The sequence below is a fragment of the Cibotium barometz genome, chromosome 24, assembly GCF_041138505.1.
Source record: "Cibotium barometz isolate CiBa-2024 chromosome 24, ASM4113850v1, whole genome shotgun sequence".
NCBI classification, from domain to species: domain Eukaryota; kingdom Viridiplantae; phylum Streptophyta; class Polypodiopsida; order Cyatheales; family Cibotiaceae; genus Cibotium; species Cibotium barometz.
In genome coordinates, this window is record NC_141069.1 from 13,979,726 (window position 1) to 13,999,617 (window position 19,892).

The window sequence follows — 19,892 nt, forward strand, 5'->3', positions numbered from 1 at the left end:
GGCTTTAAGTTTCATAAACATGCAGGATGGAGGGTGGTTTATGAGTGCATCAATAGTTTATGGTTGGTGCAGGTATGTAACATATATGAAAGAGGAAGATGCACTTCGGTGCATCCAGGCAGTAAATTGCTACGTTTTAGAGGGAAAGGCCCTAAAGTAAGTGTCAGACTTTTGCACCCTCAGCTAGAGCTTGAATTTAAGGGCTCATGGATGTGCTTACACACTGTTGATGAACCTTATGATTCAATCTTTCAGGGCTTGCTTTGGAACAACTAAATATTGCAATGCTTGGCTAAAACACATGGTAAGATTCTTTTTTTTAATAAAAATCATACTTTCTTGGTTTTTTGTATGTTGAAGCTATTCACATCCTTTCTTACCTCTTGTTACATCATATGAGTTATTGATTGGTTTGTCTTGCAGCCTTGTAATAATCCTGATTGCTTATATTTGCATGACGAGGGTACACGGGAAGATAGTTTTACTAAAGAGGAGATGCTTGCCAAGTATGGAAGGTACAAAGAGCCTCTTTACAACTGTACTTAGTCAATTTTTTGCAATTCTTCAGGACATTACGGAATGCAACTTTTCCGATGGATGGGTTGTTCTTTCTGGGGAGTTAATTTTAATTTGTTCACACTCTGCTGTTTAAGTACGCATACAATTGTTCTTTGTATATCAAGGTCAGAAATATACTCGAGCTGATTGCTCGCTGACTTGCGAACAGTGGCTTGACCAGGTCACCAAAACTCTTGATCTTGAACAAAAAAGAAAGTCACTTATCAGATATGAAGATGCATCATCTGATATTTAGAACTGCACTTTCAAGGATTATTATGGTATTTGTTTCCTAACATACTGTAAAAAAGGACACAGGCTTTTCATCATTATGGAGTTTTTTTTGTGCAGCTTTGCGTAGAGCCGTTTTGTTTTTGTTGTCTTTCATTTTTCCTAGGCGCCTTCCTTACGGAGGGAAAAGGTATGATATGATTTGGTGTGATGCACATTATTGGCTCTGTGAGGCTGTATTGTTGCCTAAGGTATTGACAAATCACAAATAATGTGAAGCAAAAGGAAAGATGAGCAGAACTTGAAGATTTCGAATTGATGGTTGGTGCTTGTCTCACATCATTCGGGCAGAGTGAGTGCCTGCAGTGTTAAAATTGAAAAGCTTTTTGGAGTGCCTCAGAGGGGCCTGATATTTGAGGCTTACTCATAGGAAGGAATAATGATGTCTGCCCAGATCCCAGATGAAAGGGCACCCGATTGTTGAATGTTTGGTGAACCAAGCATTAGGGCTTCATACCATTATAGGGGCTATAGCCAGAAAAACCTAGGGCTGCTACTCCTTTTAAGAGTGCAGTTTCAACTGAGCAAACGAAGGCAACAAGTAAAGGCAAAAGGCAAAGTCAAAGGTTGACATCTGGGGCAATCTTCAGGGGATTATGTTAAGCGGTTGCTTCTTGTTTGGATCTTTTATGCTGTTTTAGCTAAATGTGTTGTTTTTCAGACCTGGTATGCTTTTCTTAGAAGTTAGGGTGCATGCTATTTCAGTGGCTGTGATTCATACATGTAGCTGCTTCAAAACTTTGACCACCCCTGTTTGTACGCATGCACATACTCTTTCTTGCTCCACCCCTGTTTGTACGCATGCACATACTCTTTCTTGCTCCGATTGGAGTGTTTTCAATCTTATGACCATACATAAATGCTCATGAATATTGCAGCCTCTGGGGTTCTTGATAGTTTCTGATTTATCACTAGCTTTTCCCTCATGGTCGATTAGCTAAAGGTGTCTCGTTTTTTGCAGCAAGAATCAGCACTTTCATGCTCTTACCCACCCACCTCAGCAGCGTTCTGGTGTTGGCTTGCCTCCTCCCATTGATGTTACTTCTATAACTTCTACGTCTGTAAGTTTGCCACAGCTGGTTGCAGTCAGAAGCAGGCTAAAGCGTTTGAATTATAGAAATGTGGCGATGCATAATTACTCTCCTTTTTATTTGAAAACTTGTTATTCTTGTAGGCATGGCTTCAATTTATCTTTATTTATTGTTTTATTTCGTCCTTTTTGATGCCACAGCATGCACCATCTATTCCAGGGAGTGTACCTAAAGCATCTTTGTCAGTTGGAAACTTTCCCAAGTCCAGCAGTTTACCTGCTGCAGCATCATGGTATGCTGCTTTGATTTTGTTTTTCTAGAAAAACTGATGCGTTGTTTGTTTTTGTCTGGATCCTGCCTTCACTTCATATTTGTTTCATTGACACAATTTACCCTCGATAAGCTAGAATCTTTTCAATCATTGACCTTTTGCTAATCATGAACTTTAACTTTCTATTTAGACTGCATTCAAATGAGAGTTTATACTGGCTGTACAAGTGAACAGGCTGTGAAAGTGTATCTATTGGCAGTGAATTGCATTACACATGAAAGGCTTGTAAGTTTTGAGGCGAATCACTTTTTTTCTGGAAACAAGATCCTTCTATTAGTTAACAGAAAACAGCCTCAAAAGGCTAGATATAAACTTGCCTGCATGGAGCGAGGATCAAAGAACGAAAAAGGGGGGGAAGGATGCACTTCTCCTCCAGCTGGCCACTCTATGACGAGAAGGCTATGTCATACAAGGGGTGGGGGAGGGAATAACCACACAGGTGGTCTATAGTGCCAAGTGGACTCACCACCCCTATCTATGTGAAAAGGACTAGGTCGCCAGAGCCGCAGGAAGGCTTCCTGAAGCTTCCCCCACTAGCCGTGGAGGGTATGAATGATGTCGAGAAAGAGAGCGATCTTCCCAGGTCGAAAACTGTCCCAGAGCCTCTTCCAGTCTGAGAGACAGTGCGGTGAGAGATCCTTAGACTGCAAGTGTCTTGCTCTTGCGGGCATCTGGATCCTACGGCCAAGCTGTGCGGTGTATGCAAAAAATGGGTACCTGGAGTCCTCCTCCTTGTCTGCAGGATCACACCAAGTCCACTCCCCCGGGTCCCAGTGGAGGCATGTGATGGGCCAGCTCTCCCAAATATCCATAAACGCTAGAGTCTCTCCCTAGCCACCTTGGTCGGGGGTGTGTCAATGTGCCACTCATGTGCAGGGAATCCGATCACCCTTACCCTCTGTAACGTGCATCTTGTGAAGTTGTCCAAGGGGGGGCTTTGATCTCAATAATCTACCATGAGGTCCAATCGAAAAGGTGAGCAAGGCAGAGCTCTCATCCACGCCATGAACTGCCAGGAGAATATCATATGCCTAGTGATAACTCCCAGCCACTACGGGGGAATAGGGTCAGGGATCCCGGTAAGACACTCCGGAGGAATGGCAGAGTCGAGGTCGAGGCTGAAACTGTTTCCTGGATCCAAGATAGGCTGTTGGAGGGCCGGCCTGAGGTGATCCCTAGCTCGTTATAGACTGGCTGCAAATCTGTCCTTAAAAGCTGGGCTAAAGCCATGAGTCCGCATCTCCATGAAGATCCATCTGTTGCTCTACGGCCAAGCCCCCCACCCCCCGCCACCCCCCCCCAAGACATGGTGTATGGGCGGATCATAGTAACATAAAAATGTTTCGTCTTGGCGAGACGCCACGAAACCCCTCAATCGAAACGACGTTTTGCTCAAATCCTCAATGTTAAGATTTTTTTTCATGGAAAATGGTTGCAAGGCAAAAACGAGCTCTATAGTCAACGCACAAAGTGATAAAACCTTCCCAACCCACAAAAGAAGCATGGCCGAGGCCCGAGCGGCGAGCATGCGTGAAGGCCTCTGGAGTCCCTTACCTCCTCCTCTTTCCTCCACTCCTTGTCCTCTTTTATGTAAATTTTGATGTGTTTTGAGTCTCTCTTTTACCTTTTTGTTGCTATGGTATAGCTTTGATGTGTATATAGGAAGTGTCATTTCGAAACCTTAGCATTTCGTCCAAAATAGACGAAACGAAACCTTTGAAACCTCGAAACGACGAAATGGACGAAATGTTTCATGTTACTATGGGGCGGAGATCCTTGCCAGGAGTAAATCCTTCATGGCTCGCCGCCTGGAATAAGTCCTCTAACAATCAGCTTGCCCAGAAGGGCACGGCTCTGAGTGGCGGGTTCGATGATGCTCTGAGTGGCGGGCTCGACGATGCCCAGGTCCCCTATGTGGCGCGGCTACTCTCCAGGCCACCTTGGTCTGGGCAAGCCTTCAGTTGTTGCCGCCCACAGAAAGTTGTGGATCAACCGTTGAACTTGACCAATGCAGGCCTATGAGAAGGCCTAGCAACAAGCAATATACCACATGGTGGCTAGAAGAAACTGGTTTGCCACCACTACATGGCGGGCCAAGGAAAGCCTCGCTGAACTCTGCTTGGAAGAAGAGGGGCCAACTACTGCACTGGGGAGACATCAATGCCTATGTGGCATCCAAGATAACGGACTGGAGTGCCCCTTGGGATCCACTGAAAAGCCTCAATTGGCCTCCAAGTCGGGGCGGGCGGAGAGCCAACCCAAAATCCACATGACTTGTGCCAGTTGATCTACGCTCTGATGTGCGACAGAAGACCTCTATCGTCTGTGCAAATCTATGAAGATTCCCCACGTCTCCTGATAAGTATGTTGTTGTGTCGCTAATGAGGTGATAGCTCAAGTGGTGAAGGTGTTTCCTTAGGACAAAGAGTTCTTGGGTTCAAAACCCCCCTTGGTGCTTCCTCGGTGGCATCGCCTTCGGGTGGATAATTATTATTGAAATATGCACCAAAACACTCATGTATTTAGCCTTAGGGGATAATGGGGCATATGGTCTAGACTGATCAAAGCTTACTTATATTCACTGGCTGAGTAGAATGTCATGTACTAGCTGTTGCTCCCGTCTGGTGCTCTCACCTAGTAATCTGTATTTGCTGTTGTGCAACACTTCGCACCGTCAGCTACATCAGCTATACTGCAGCCACGCAAAGCTCATAGCTGCTGCGGGCCGTCTCTGCATCCGACTAATCCAACCACTTCATCTTCTAGAAGCCATCTATCTACATCAGCTCCACATGCAACTCCGTCTGTCTATATCAACTTCACGTGCACCTCCGTCTGTCAACATTAGCTTCGCGCGCCACTCCGTCAGCGATCTATCTACATCAGCTCCATGCGCAACTCCATCTGTCTATATCAGCTTAACGTGCACCTCCCCCTGTCAACATCAGCTTCGCGCGCCACTCTGTCTGTCTACATTAGCTCCGTGTGCCACTTCCGATCAGGGCATTGCTAGAAGTTGTCTGCTTTGCCACCTTCTCCACTTGTGCTGTTGCATGTACCTGTTGCTGACATTTGCTGCTTATGTCCGATGACCTGCTGCTTGTCGACAGTTCGACGATGTGCTGTTGACATCCAACGACGTGTCTGACAGACTGCCAATGACCTGCTGGCTGCTGACAGTTGCCACCTGTTGCCACACGTGTTGCTGACTTTCTTGGCCAGGTTTACTAACTTTGCCAGGTTTGCTTTTTTGGCCAGGTTTACTAAATCAACTGACGGAATCAGAACGTTGAATCTACTATTTGAATCATTCGTCTGAATCAGCTAGCTGAATCAGTTCTCGGAGTCAGCTATCTGCATCAGCTGGTTGAATCAGTTATGGGAGTCAGTTGTCTGCATCAGTTGGTTGAATCAGCTCTCGGAGTCAGCTATCTGCATCAGTTGGTTGAACTAGCTGTCAGAGTCAGCTCTTGGAGTCAGATGTTTGAGTCAGCTCTTGGACTCAGTTGTTTGAGTCGGTTGTTTGAATCAGTAGTCTGAGTCAGGTATCGAACTCATCCACCTGAATCAGCTATCTGAGTTAGCTATCGGGCTTAGCTGTCTGAATCATCTGTCGGAATCAGATTTTGTTCCACATTTTCAGAATTTGTTTCACATTTATTCTCATGCATATCTAATTTTGGGAGAGCTCATTACTTAAATCATTTGGGATTAATCTTTACATTAATCATTTATTTTCTTGTAAAGGGACTAGAAACTGCCTCTCTAAGGAAAGACCTTCCCTAATGGCCACAAAGATGGATAAATTTGAAGGAACAAGCTTTCATACATGGTAGACTAAGATCAAATTTACATTAATGAGAAAGGGGTTGTGGAGCATTGCCAATGGGAAGGAGAAAAAGCCTAACACCAGGAAGGGAGAAGCATTGTGGGTTAGTAAGGATGAAAAAGATCTTGCCATCATAGCTTTGGGCTTAAGTGATGAGTTTATCCATCACATAGATGGAAGAAGCACTTCAAATGAAGCTTGGGAAGAGTTCGACACATTGTTTGGTTATCAAACTAAGAGCTCCAAGATCAGCCTTCTAATTCAATTCTTTGAACTTAAGTTAAATAGGGAGAGCCTCTTGCCTCTCATCTAAATCTGATGAGAAGTCTAACCACACAGCTTGTAGGGATTAACTTAATTATGGAAGATGTATGCATTGCATTATTGTTAAAAAGTTTGTACCATGAGGACTATGGCAACATAGTCATTACCCTCACCAACTTGCCTTCTCCAACACTAGTTGACATCACTGTAGCTCTTTTGGAAGACGAAATGAAGATCAAAAGGCAAAACACCACCAATACCACTTTGCCTACATTCCAAGATGAAGCTTACTTCAGTGGTTCATTCAAGAAAAAGGTTTCTTTCAAAGGACCATACAAAGGACCCACTAACAAGGAGTTTCCAAAGAAATCATGTGATTTCTGTCGAAAACCTAATCACATTAATAAAGATTGTTTTAATAGGAGCAAGAGGAGGTCTCATATGAGGCCAGCTATGTTGAAGATGATTGGGCCTTTTAGATCAACAAGGGCCAACCCTACCTGTTGGCTACTCCCATATTCGAAGCATAAATGTATGCATTGTAAGCATAACTAGCCACTCACATGGTCATACCAAAGGCATCAAAAAAGGCCATCAAGATGCATAAGTAATAGAAGCTCCAAAGATATCAACAAAAAGGGGGTTGCAAGTAGGGAAAAATTAAAGAGCAGAGTCATAATGGCATAAAAAAAGGCAACTACATTGCATACAGAGTAAAAGTAAGACAGAAGTAAACTAGTATAAGTATAGATGGGTTGGCGATGTTTTTAGATGTAAACCTAAAACTTTAGAAAACTTGGGTGAATCTTTGAAATTTTCTATCTTTTATGGTAGTATGTAGTGTACTTTTGGCTAATTTATTTCCAAAACCCACTAAAAACCATAAAAAAGTGTGATTTTCGATAAAATAGCTCAACAATATCAAAGACCCCTCTAAAATAGCCCTTGGGCTAAAAATAGTCCCTAAATTTTTCCTTAATTGCATAATGGCCAAGGTGTTGTATGTGGACAAGTAAAGGCACAAGGTTTGACAGCCACAATGAGCTATCTATTGTGTTTTACACATCATTTTATGGCAAAAATAAGCATATAAACATGCATAGTCATTGTAACTAGCATTGTAAACCCAGAGAGGTCATCATAACTAGCATCATAGCTGGCCTCGGCAACAAATAGAAAGAGATATGGTGCAAGAGGTCAGCGTTGCCAGACTGAGCGAGAAAAGGGAAATCTGTCACCTCTGGCTCCATGAATGAGAACATGACTGTGAGAGGCTGAGTAAAGTCTGGAACACCACGGATCCACTCCTACGGAAATATCATCCGGGACATCGTCCCCTCCAGAAAGCCCAACTCTATCGTAGGCTTTCTCAAAATGTAGTAGGAGCACAATGAGATCTTGTTGGCGCATCCTAGCCGAAGTAGGCGCCTCCCAAAAAGTGAAGATGTTGTCTAGAATGCTCCGATCTTGACCAAAACCTATATGAGTATCATGAATCAAGTTGGGGAGGAAGGGTTGAAGTCTCCGGTTGATGGCCTTGGGCAAAATCTTGTACGCGGTCTCGAGGAGGGTGATGGGTCTCCAGTGCCGAATCTCCAATCTGTCATTACCCTCTTTGGGAATCAAGTGTACCAGACCCTCTGAAAGCCTCTCTGGCATGGCACCCGTAATCATAATCTCGTTGAAGGCTGCTCTAAGGCCGCCTTCAATGAGATCCCCGTGATGAAGAAAACAGGAGACTGGAAGCCCGTTCTCTCTTGGGCGTTTGCCCCTAGGAAGTGTCGTCAAGGCCTCCACCAGCTCCTCGACTGTGAAGGGAGTCAATAAGGGAAACCTCCTCTCGCGTGTGCCGCAAGACTCGCTCTTGGGGGCACCTGTGAGAAGGGATCTGAAAAAATATGTTCCATGGGGCAATCTGTATATCTAATCTGTGGGGGAAGCGGAACTATTGGAACTACTCTCCACTCGAAGAGTCTTGGGCATGGTTTTCGATGGGGAGTAATCATAGTCAATCTTGGGAGGAAGACGCGCCAGGTGGGCGTGGATCCTGCCCTCCATGTGACGCCACTTTGTTCGAGCTCGAGAATAAGCATAATTTGGGCACCACGTGTCATAATGCAGGTATCTGTCAGGAGGGGGGAAATGTCAGAATACGCAGCGGAGATGATGACTAGATCTTGGAACACAAGAGCAAAACGCAGTGCACACCTCCTTCTGCAAGTAATCAACTGCCACCTGCTCAGCTTTCCGAAAGGTCCCCGTGGAAAGAACATCCTCATCTACTGGAGGTTCTTTGTCCCGAATACTACGAGACATCAGAGCATAAGTTACCTGTTCAGTTTCCTCTGACTGACGAACACAAGAACTACCAACATCAATACTGGAGAGTTCCTGCCAACTGTTGCCATCTACTGGCAAGCTATCCACCATCTGGTCCCCGAAAGCCTGCACCTGCAGCGTATCCACACTGAAGTGGCCATTACCAGACTGCCACTCATCACAAACCTGAGGACTTGGGAGAGAGAGTGCTGAAAGCTTGTAAACTCCATTCTCCACTCCGCCTTCCCAAACCACCTGGCCTGTTGCTTTGTCCCGGAGAGCAACAAAATGCTCATCAAACTCCACCCGTACGCCAGTCTTGCAAACCTGATGCACTGACAACAGATGAAAACCAAGTGACGGAACATACAACACCAGGGAGGAATGCTTCCCCCCTTTGCCATCGGGAACTATCTCCATCCTGCCCTCACTGTGAACTGGGATAGTGGATGTATCCCCAGTAAGAGAGTGACCCAAAAACCTGCAAAGATCCTGTAAACCGGAACGGGAAGGAGTCATGTGCCTGGAAGCACCACTATCTAGAATCCTCTCCCGAGTATCCGTTGCGGAGAGTCCTCCAATCTCCTCCTTGCCTGAAGAAAATGAAACATCAGTGTCCACCACCTCCAGGTGCACAAAAGCCGGAGTCTTCATGATTGCTGCTGAGGAATCTTCACCCTTCTCAGTCTTCCGCTTGGGACACTGCCTCCAATAGTGGCCTTTCTCGCCACAATCATTACAGGTCCTCTCTGCCTTTAGTTTCTCGCGGTCAATAACGGACTTCGTCTCGGAAGACTTCTCCGACGAAGCCTTCCCTTTGCCCGTGTTACGGCCTTTCGATCGTTGGCCAGTTAAGGCCTCCGAACCTCCACCCTGAGGAGGGTTCGTGAATCGTTCCTCTTGGTCCAAGACCATGGGCACAAGCTCCTCCCACGTGATGGTGCTGAGCCTGCCATTGGTAATCAAAGACGAGTAAAATGCTGAGTACTGAGGGGGCAAGTGCGACAGCAACGTTATGGCCATGTCCTCTGCCAATATCTCCTTCCCAGCGTGAAGAACTTCCTGTTGAAGAGCCTGCAGCTTGTTAATATGCTCCCGCATCGTTGATGACTTTGCAGGGCTCATAAACCGCATCTTTACTTCCAAGGAAATCCTCTTCATGGGCGATACCTTGTTGTAAAGAGAGGCCAAATGCTGCCATATACCTCTGGCCAGCATCATATGCTTTACATGATTGATTACCTGCGGTGTGGAGTTGGGAAAGATAAACGAACGGACCTTGGCGTTGACACGATCCCACATCTGTGTCTGAGCCTCCCGGTCCTTTCGGATTGACGGTAACTCCCCTTCCTCTACTTCCGGCCGTGGAACCCCAACAACGACGAAATCAGCGAGGTCGTAAGACTCCAGAACAGATTCCATCATAATCTTCCATATGCCGTAGTTGTTCCCGTCCAACTGACGGTCCACCGGGAACGTGGGGAGTGTCGGGATCTTCACATGCCTCTCGGCCATCTCAAACAGATTTGCCATTGCGGGGATGTACTTTGAAAAGGGTGGGTGGGCGGGAACAAAGAAGAACTAACACTTGCAAGTGGCTGTCCAGCAAATCAGCCCGCCGTCCTCTTGCTTCTCCTCTTCTCGAACAGTCCCGTATGGTCCACCAATCAGCAACACAACAGTCCCCCTCTTGCTCACACAAATCCCAAGAACTATCTAGAGCCTAGGCTCTGATACCATGTCAGAATACGCAGCGGAGATGATGACTAGATCTGGGAACACAAGAGCATAACGCAGTGCATAAAATCACAGCACAAGAGAGAGAGAGAGAGAGAGGCGTGTAACTCTGCTCTATATACACAAGAAGATCCCGAGAAATGATACAAAAAATGACAAGGGACTGGGGGCCTATTTATATGGCCCCCCATCAGCAGTCGGCCTGCTCTGTAGGGCAGCTGACTGGACACGAGAAACCTCCACGACTGAAAAATCACAGTCGGCCAGCAGCAGAGTGGGTCGGCCAGCATTAGAGAAGTCCCACGACTCATGCAGTGAAGTCGGCCACTTCCAGAATCTCCACAGATGCAGTTGGCCAGGTTCAAGGTCCTCTTGCCACTACTAGACTGCCTCCCATGCCACATAAAAATAGGGAAAAAATGGGAAAAAATGCGGAGAGTGGGGAAAAATGAGAAAACACCTCATATGGGCGGGCACACCCACAACAAAGGCCCTGGTGTATAAAAATAGACAGGAGATGACTTCTAAGAGGAAAAAGGGGTATTGCTACTAAGATATGAAGGAACGCAAAAAGCAGCATCTCCAAGTTGGAGGACACCACCTCCCCGTCCTGATCTTTGTGGTCCAAGCCTCCCAACTCCATTCGAGCCAAGGGCCAAAGATGGGTAAGCACGTTGGTGATGCATAGATCCTGCAAATGAAGAGAGAGCTCGACCGCCTAGCCCTGGATGGCGGCAGACATCAACTCCGTATCCCAGCTGCACTCAAGGGAAGGGAGAAGATCATCACGCCACTCTCTAGCGTGGAGGGAAACACCACACCTCGAAAATACCAGTTCCTTCAACGAGGAGACATCGGGAAAAAGTGTAAAACACTGGTTGTCCAAGAATCTTAGGGGCCCACGAGGTGACCCTGGCGGGAGAGCCCTCACTGGAGAGGCGGTGATGATCAACTCAACCGGCTCAAAGAAATGATGAATCAAGCGGCGGAGTTAACTCGCCGGTTGCCTCTGCTTTGGGTTTGGCACGATCAGAGGGCAACGGGAATGTTCTAGAGAGGCAGGAGGAGGGGGTAGAGGGGGCTCTGAAGGAGTTGGATCAAAGGAAGTTGTTGAGGGGAGAGCCGAAGAGGTTGGGGAGAAGGGGGCGGGACGGGGTAGTTGAGGGGTGGGAAAAGGAAGAGGAGAGAAGGAATCGTCCTAAAAGGAAGGGTCCGCCGAAGGCTCGGTAGGACCAGAGGGCCTCATTGGGATTTGGGAACGTGGAGAGGAATCTCGGCGAGGTAACGGTCTCCAAACAGGAGCCCGAAACGGTTCTTTGATGAAACCGTATCCTCATGTGCTCTGTCAGCCTAGCGTGCTCGGCGGCGCCACTCAGCTCTAGAAGTCGGCTAGCGCTGCCACTCTCCGGCATTAGTATCGATAGTGGCCGGACCGTGGTGCTTTGTTGCGTGGGGGCAGCTTCCCTCCCACCCCTGTGAAGAGGAGCTGAGTTGGGCCTAGGGGCCCGGGGGAGGGGGTGTAGCATGCAGCGGAAGTCTTCGTATTAGAGGATCCTGTCACACAAATGCTCACACCATATTCTGTATTCTGAGCTTCGCGAGTTTAGCAATCCACTTTAATACTTCAAACTTTAGAGAGATATGAGAGAGAGAGATGAGAACTGTACACTGTATGAGGTAGCTTCCCTCCCACCCATGTGAAGAGGAACTGAGTTGGGCCCGGGGGAGGGGGTGTAACATGCAGCGGAAGTCTTCGTATTGGAGGACCCTGTCACACAAATGCTCACACCGTCTTCTGTATTCTGAGCTTCGCGAGTTTAGCAATCCACTTTAATACTTCAAACTTTAGAGAGATATGAGAGAGAGAGAGATGAGAATTGTACACCGTATATGTCCCGAATTACCCACTGAAGGGCCTCCTATCCCATTACCGAGATAGTATTTGCTTTATTATATTTAAAGAGACTGACAGCGTGACTGACGATAAGGCACACGCAAGACCTCTGAAGACCAAGTGTTGGGCTGAACTGTGTCCGATCTCGAGCCTATGCACTCTTCCCAATGGTATGAGGGAGAGATGCAAGGCTAGGGCTGAGAGAGGGGCTGTTTGGGACTGTTCTAGACTGTATATGAATGCTGTAAATGAATGAGAATGCTGCGTTTTACCTTCACCAAGTGGTTGGAGCAAAACGACGAATGAATGAATGCTGAAAACTGCATGGATGCAGAAAACGCAAGGTTTACTGATGGCTGGATGCTGTGAACTGATGGATGAATGCTGAGGACTGATGCGTTTGCTGATGGAGGGCTGAAAGCACAAGCGTTAATGCTCCTCTTGCTGAAGGATGATTCACTTCTCCAAAACGCATGGATCTGAGGTGGATGCAAGGCTGAGTGGGATGCGCTTGAATGCTCCTTGACTGAATTATGAGATGAATAAATAGATGATTATGCAAAGCCTCTATTTATACTAGTGATGTTGCTAGTCGGTTGGCACTAGATGCTGGTCGACTGCTATATAAACATTAAATGCTTAATGATGATGCATAAATGCTGAAAATGATGGGAAAAATACCAGAAAAATCCTAGATAAATCTTGGATAATTCCTAGATGCTGTTTGAGGTTCCTGCAATGGTCTAGATGCTATGCGTGAATGCTATGCAATATGCAGGATGCTTTTTGATGCAAACCCTAAGGTTTCTACTGACTGTATATGCATGAATGTGTCTCTTTAAGTGGGTTAAGGGACTTAGACTGACTGATTGACTAACATGGCCGAGAATGACCTACGTAGCTCGTGCCTAACTTATCTTGTACTGAGGATATACAATGGAGTCACGGCATACGACAAATATCATCCTACTGGGTTCTAATGGAAGATCATCCTTAAAAATGTGTGAATGAGAATGAAGATCTGCCAACTGAGGGACTGAAGAAGATGAGACAGTGGTTATCGATGAGATAGAAGCTGTTTGAGCATAAATTAAAACTCCTTCCGCTCCCTTGCGGATAATTCGTTGGGCGAAGAGAGAAATCATAGGAATGCCAAGAATGCTCCTATCCCCCCGAATCATGATAGGCTCAGGATAACCTTTAGAGATGATAAAGGTGTCCTGCCTCCAATTGGGAATAGGTTCATATTGACGAACCACTGGATTCCTAAAATCATGTTCACATCCCAAAAGAGGAGAGAGAATGAAATCTCGTTGGAATGAGGCCTTCTGAACTTCAAAGGCAAATTGCTGTGCCTTCTGAGAAATGTGGGTGCGGAGACCAGGTGTGAATCCGTCCACATCCAGATGATATGGTACTAATGTACAGCTCATGTTGGTAGCCAACTGGGGAGAGATGGTGTCCTTAGAACTGCGCATGTTAAAAAGGATTATAAAGTGTCGGCCCTTGGCAGAGCCATAAGTTCGGATCAAGCTTTTCTATGTGGTTGTCGCCTCACCCTCCTGCGTAGCATCAAGTACCACGGATGGCATGGGATGCATAGAAGGTAAGATCTGAACCACATTGGTGGTAGCAAACGGGTCTGGAGGAGCGGGGGATACTACGGCAATTGTGGCAGAAGGCTCTTTGGAGGCTTGCTCCACTTGCCTTTTTGGACTATCCTTCTTACCATGCCCAATGGTATGACAGAAAAAGCATCGGTTTTCTGACTGATACTGTCTTTGCTCCTCTAGAGGAAGATAGTCTCCAGTGATGCTTGCTTGAGCCTTTTCCTCAAGGGTTTTCTTAGGCTTGGATTCCTTACCCCTTGAACTAGAGCTAGGACTGTTGTCTGTCTTAGTGTAATTAGAAGACGAATTACCCTTCCCCTGTTGGGGTTTGGTACTGGACTCTGATGACTACTTGGGCTCGCCTCCGTTCATCTTCATTCCGAGTGAGAGTCAAAGCCCGGTCATATGTACTAGCTTCAAAGTTATAAACTGTGAACCGAATGTTAGGATCCAATCCACGAATGAATTGCTCCATCTTGGCCTGCAGAGATAGCCCTAACTACTGTGCTAAAGTAATGACCTTTCCGAAAAACTGAAGCATTGGAGATCCGTTCTGTCTGAGTCCATAGAACTCATCTGCCAAACCGGTCATGTACTGGGGCGGGAGAAATCTGGTCTTCAGGTCATGGACAAAGATGTCCCAGTGAAAGGCTGTGACACCTGAGGTCTGGTCTACGTGAATACTAGACCAATGTTGCCACCAAGTGACTACCTCACCAGTGAGATGGGGAGCCGCTACGTGGACTCTTATCTTGACGGTCTGTGATCCTAGCTAGTGGAAAATGAGCATTAAACTGATGAATAAAGTGATTAACTGTTGAATGATCACACTTACCATCAACTTACTGAAGTTTGGCTGAGTTCGAATGACGGTGGTTGATGTTGCAGGGTGCTGGCTAGTGGCACCTATGGCTGGGGAAACTGAGGAGAGATGCTGATACCTCAGGTGTATGGCCTCCTTTTTCCGTTGGTACTCGAGTAACATACGTTCTCGATCACGTTGGTGCTCCCGAGCGGCAAGTTCAGCCTGACGCCGGTCTTTGTCGATCCTGTGTTGGGCTTCCTCATAGTCCCGTCTTTCTACTTTTCCTTGTTGCTTTCTAGCTTCAGCTTTCGTTTTTTCTTCTCTCCTTCGGGCCTCGTCCTCTCTCCTTTGTTGTTCCATATGAAAGAAGAGGGAGATGTAGTCGGGTGCTGTTGGAGGCGGAGGAGGACGTGATGCTGCTGCCTCCAAGAGTTGGAGACGCTCCATGAGCAGCTGGTTCTGAGCTCTAAGAAGAGCTATGGTGTCTGCGGTAGACAAAAGAGCAAGGTCTCCTTCGGGGGAGACGTCTTCCGTCTGATGAGTACTCTCCTCTGTAGACATGATGCTGAAGTCGGTGGTCGTGCCGGAACGCAATCTGACCATCCAAGGATGCCCTCACGCTAGGATACGGTGTGTGTGGACAAGTTGAATCTGATACCAATGTAACATGCAATGAAAGTCTTTGTATTGGAGGATCCTGTCACACAAATGCTTACATTGTCTTTTGTATCCTGAGTTTCGTGAGTTTAGCAATCCACTTTAATACTTCAAACCTCAGAGAGATGAGAGAGAGAGAGATGAGAACTGTACACCGTATGGGGTCCCGAATTACCCACCGAAGGGCCCCCTATCCCGTTACCGAGATAGTATTTGCTTTATTATCTTTAAAGAGATTGACAGTGTGACTGACGATAAGGCAAACGCAAGACCTTTGAAGACCAAGTGTTGGGCTGAACTGTGCACTGCTGTAGAAGCACCAAAGATGTCCAATCTCGAGCCTATGCACTCTTCAGGGCTGAGAGAGGGGCTTTTTGGGACTGTTCTAGACTGTATATGAATGCTGTAAATGAGTGAGAATGCTGCGTTTTACCTTCACCAAGTGGCTGGAGCAAAACGATGACTGAATGAATGCTGAAAACTGCATGGATGTAGAAAACGCAAGGTTTACTCATGGCTGAATGCTGTGAACTGATGGCTGAATTCTAAGGACTGATGCGTTTGCTGATGGAGGGCTGAAAGCACAAGCGTTAATGCTCCTCTTGCTGAAGGATGATTTGCTTCTCCAAAACGCATGGATCTGAGGTGGATGCAAGGCTGAGTGGGCTGCGCCTGAATGCTCCTTGACTGAATTATGAGATGAATAAATAGATGATTATGCAAAGCCTCTATTTATACTAGTGATATTGCTAGTCGGTTGGCACTAGATGCTGGTCGACTGCTATATAAACATTAAATGCTTAATGATGATGCATAAATGCTAAAAATGATGGAAAAAATACCAGAAAAATCCTAGATAAATCCTGGATAATTCCTAGATGTTGTCTGAGGTTCCTGCAATGGTCTAGATGCTATGCGTGAATGCTATGCAATATGCAGGATGCTTTCTGATGCAAACCCTAAGGTTTCTACTGACTGTATATGCATGCATGTGTCTCTTTAAGTGGATTAAGGGACTTAGACTGACTGACTGACTATGGCTGAAAATGACCTACGTAGCTCGTGCTTGACTTATCCTGGAGTGAGGATATACAATGGGGTCATGACATATGACAAATATCTTCCTACTAGGTTCTAATAATGTACAGATGTTGCATTGCTGATGATGAGCTAGTTTGTCACCATGCACTACAGTGTAGAGTGCATGTGACAAAGGAAGGGGGGGGGGGTGCATTGGAGGCGGTCTCCTGGACTGACGGCGAGGACAAGCTCTAGTGAGATGTCCCATTTGCTTGCATATGAAGCATTGGCTTGGGAGGCCAGAGCACTCCACTTTTTGCAAGAATAGGGGATCCTTGAAGGCAAGGAAGAGATATGGCATGTAGCATTGTCTTCGGAGAGGCTATGCGCATACGAAGGGATGGAATCCCGACCGCTCGAGCAAGAACCGAAGCAGCGTTGGAGGGGGATTCCATGACTCTCCCGATAGCACTGCCTATCACCAGGAGGAGAGGAAGGTATTCCTTCCTAAGGCCTTGGAAGCAGATTGTCACGGGAAAGCATGAAACGCTAGCTAGTGGGTCGGATGCTTGTCAAAGCCGTACTGCCACCTTGCAAAGAAGGCCTGGGCCATGGGGAGGTCCTGGGTTCAACACTAGGTGCTCCCTCGGTGGCATTTCCTACGGGTAGAAAAAAGCGCCTACATGGGTGGTGAAATAACGGTAACTATGGGAGGATATTGGGCCTAAGGCTAGTCGAAAAAAAAAGAAAAGAAAAAAGGAGGAGCCCTAGGCCGTACCTAGTGCGCTAACGAGTTGAATGGAGTGCACTGGCGAGTCGAACTCAACCTGGTAATAGCCATGCCCCAAAGGATGAATATTAGTTATCTTTCCAGGCGTGCCAAGGAGGCTAGCCTGCAACAGATCCCTGAGCTGTCCGTGTGCCGGACGGCTACCCACAATCTTGCATACCAAGGTGTTGGTCATGACTACTCGCGGCTAGTTCAGGTGTGAACACAGCTTACTCATGGTGGGCACTTTTTCCTTGTGACTGGACACAAGTTTTTTCCCCGTGTGAACACACTTATGTGCGTCGGGCACTTTTCCCTAGGCCTTTTAGTACTCACTTGTACTTTCATTTTCATATCATTATTGAGTACATCTTTTCCAGCACTCTTGAGATTCACTAGTTTTCTCTCTGTTGCAGCTGTGTGTGTGTGTGTGTATGTGTGTAGGCTTCTCCCCCATACCCAACATTGGTATCAGAGCCTGTCAGTTAGGGTTTCCCCTACTGCCCTCTGCTCCTTGCCTAGAGCTCGCCTGAAGCCATTGCCCGTACAGGTCACTGCCATATTGCACCGCCTTGTGTACTTGCCCGTACTGCGCCTGCCTTGTGTACCTGCTTGTATTGCATCGTCGACTGCTGCTGCTCCATACACTCTGTCGCCGACTTGTACTGTCGCCTCCCGTTGACTGCACTTCGTGCCTCCCAGTTCGCTGTGCCGCTTGTGCCGACTGTACCTGCGCCGCTTGCGCCTCCGTTGCCGCCCAGTTCACGTGTGCTGTTTTGACCTGCTGCCGCGCTGCTACTTACTGCTGTGCTTACAGTGGCGCCTCTGTTGAGCTGAGCGCTTTAGCGCTATTGTTGCTGATTGCAGATCTAAGCATGTTGATACAACTCGCGCCCCTCCTGTTGCTATTCAGCCATATAGCTCGTGCGCACTTTGGCTAAGCTGAGCGCCACCTTGTACCCGATTGTACCTGCTCTTACTTCCCAATTGTACCTGGTGAGCGTACAAATCTCCACCCACTTGCATACTACAAAATTTGGGGCATTTGAAATTTTTCAAAAATTTCAGCCCACACAAATTTACAGATTTACAAGTTTGTGGGATTTGGCAATTTTTGACCTGAAATTGCACATTGTCTGTTGAAATTTGGGGCTTTTCACCATTGAGCCTGCAATTGCAACGTTGGCACACATTGGTATTGATTTCAGGAGATTTGGTGCATAATTGCACTAGAAATTTGGGGATTTTGCAGAAATTGACTCGATTTTGCAGAAATTGGCACTATTTGCAGGCAACTTTGGGTATTGCAAGCACATTTGGTTGGCATTGGAGCATTTCCCCCAAATTTTTTGGGAGTTACAGCATTATTGCAGCATTACTACTTGTTTGAACACACTTGTGACCACCATGTCTGGGAATACTGGTGATTTATTTGGTATGCTTTCCGTTGAGGATAAGTTGGATGGCACCAACTATCCTATGTGGGCATACATGATGCAACATGTACCTATTGTAAAGAATTTGTGGGTTTATGTATCAGGGGCTGATGTCAGGCCCATTGCTCCTGCACGAGCAGCAAGTACTTCAGGAACCATGGATGTAGGTGATGATGTATCCTCAGGTAGTGCTACATCTTTTGCACCTTTGCCACCCACTCCAGAACAGCTCAGAATGGGATGCCAAGGATGCTCAGGCACATGCTTTGATTGCCCTCTCATGCAGAAGGTAGGTTATACCGCACATTCGTTCATGCACCTCTTCTAAGGGTGCATGGGATGTACTTGCTTCTTTGTATCAGGTTCGCAATGAGGCCCGTGTTGCCTATTCGCAAGAAGATTGAGTCTGAGCATATGGATGAGGGTGACTCAATGGATAAGTTCCTTACCCGCATCAAGGATTTGCGAGAGCAGCTCATCAATATTGATGAGGTCATTCCAGATGGTTCACTTGTATCTACAGTGCTTCAGGGTTTGCCAGAATCCTATCAGGGTTTTGCTACTACTCTTCGTCTTCTCATGAAGGGTAATCCAAACTTGTGTACCTTTGATGAGTTGGTGACTCTTACTGCAGGAGGAGCAGTCTCGTTCTAATAGGACCACTATGCTTTCTGCTGATCAAGCATTTGGTGCCTTTGATCGAAACAAGGGTAAATCTGGGGCTTCATCTAGTGGTAAACCTAAGGGCAAAAAACATGCCCATTCAGATTCTACCTCGTCAAGAGGGTGACAACAAGAAAAAGAAGAGATGCAACTATTGTAGAAAACCTGGCCATCTTATTGAGGAATGTAGGAAGCGCATTGAGAGTGAAAAGAAAAAGAAGCAGCAAGGTTTGGCTGCTACTGTGGACACTAAAGAAGAGGCAAACTTTGCTCATGACGGATATGCATTAGTGGTTACATGCAGTTTGCCTGCTTCTTGTATGTCTATCTCAGCTGGAGATTGGTACTTTGACAGTGGTGCTTCTAAGCACATTACTTCTTGCAGAGATCTCTTTGCCAATTTGCAGGATTCACCTCCAGGTGGCATAGTTATGTGTGCCAGTGATGCCTCTTACTCCATTAAAGGCATTGGCAATGTGGAGCTAACAGCATGTGATGGGGATAGCTTTACTCTTTGTGACACTTTATATGTACCAGGCATTAAGAAGAATCTCATTTCTGTTTCAGCCCTTGCATTATCTGGGTTTAAGGTTCAGTTTTCTGATCATTGTTGCTCAATGTATGACAGCAGAGATTCAGCTTCTCTTATGCTTTCTGGGACATTATGCAGTGGCTTGT

At 46.5% G+C, this 19,892-nt stretch overlaps 1 protein-coding gene across 3 annotated transcripts in view; it reads left to right on the top strand.

Moving 5' to 3' along the window:
- Positions 1 to 19,892, top strand: part of LOC147624919 (uncharacterized) — a 65,386-nt gene that overhangs the window by 36,803 nt on the left and 8,691 nt on the right. For all 3 annotated transcript variants that reach the window (XR_015268885.1, XM_086818161.1, XM_086818162.1), the window contains 5 exons: positions 73 to 156; positions 256 to 304; positions 424 to 515; positions 1,811 to 1,910; positions 2,081 to 2,172. Coding sequence is in view for 2 of the 3 variants with exons in the window: in XM_086818161.1 (XP_086674287.1) it covers positions 73 to 156; positions 256 to 304; positions 424 to 515; positions 1,811 to 1,910; positions 2,081 to 2,172 (417 nt within the window). In the remaining variant the exon portion in view is untranslated. The remainder of the gene's footprint in view (positions 1 to 72; positions 157 to 255; positions 305 to 423; positions 516 to 1,810; positions 1,911 to 2,080; positions 2,173 to 19,892) is intronic.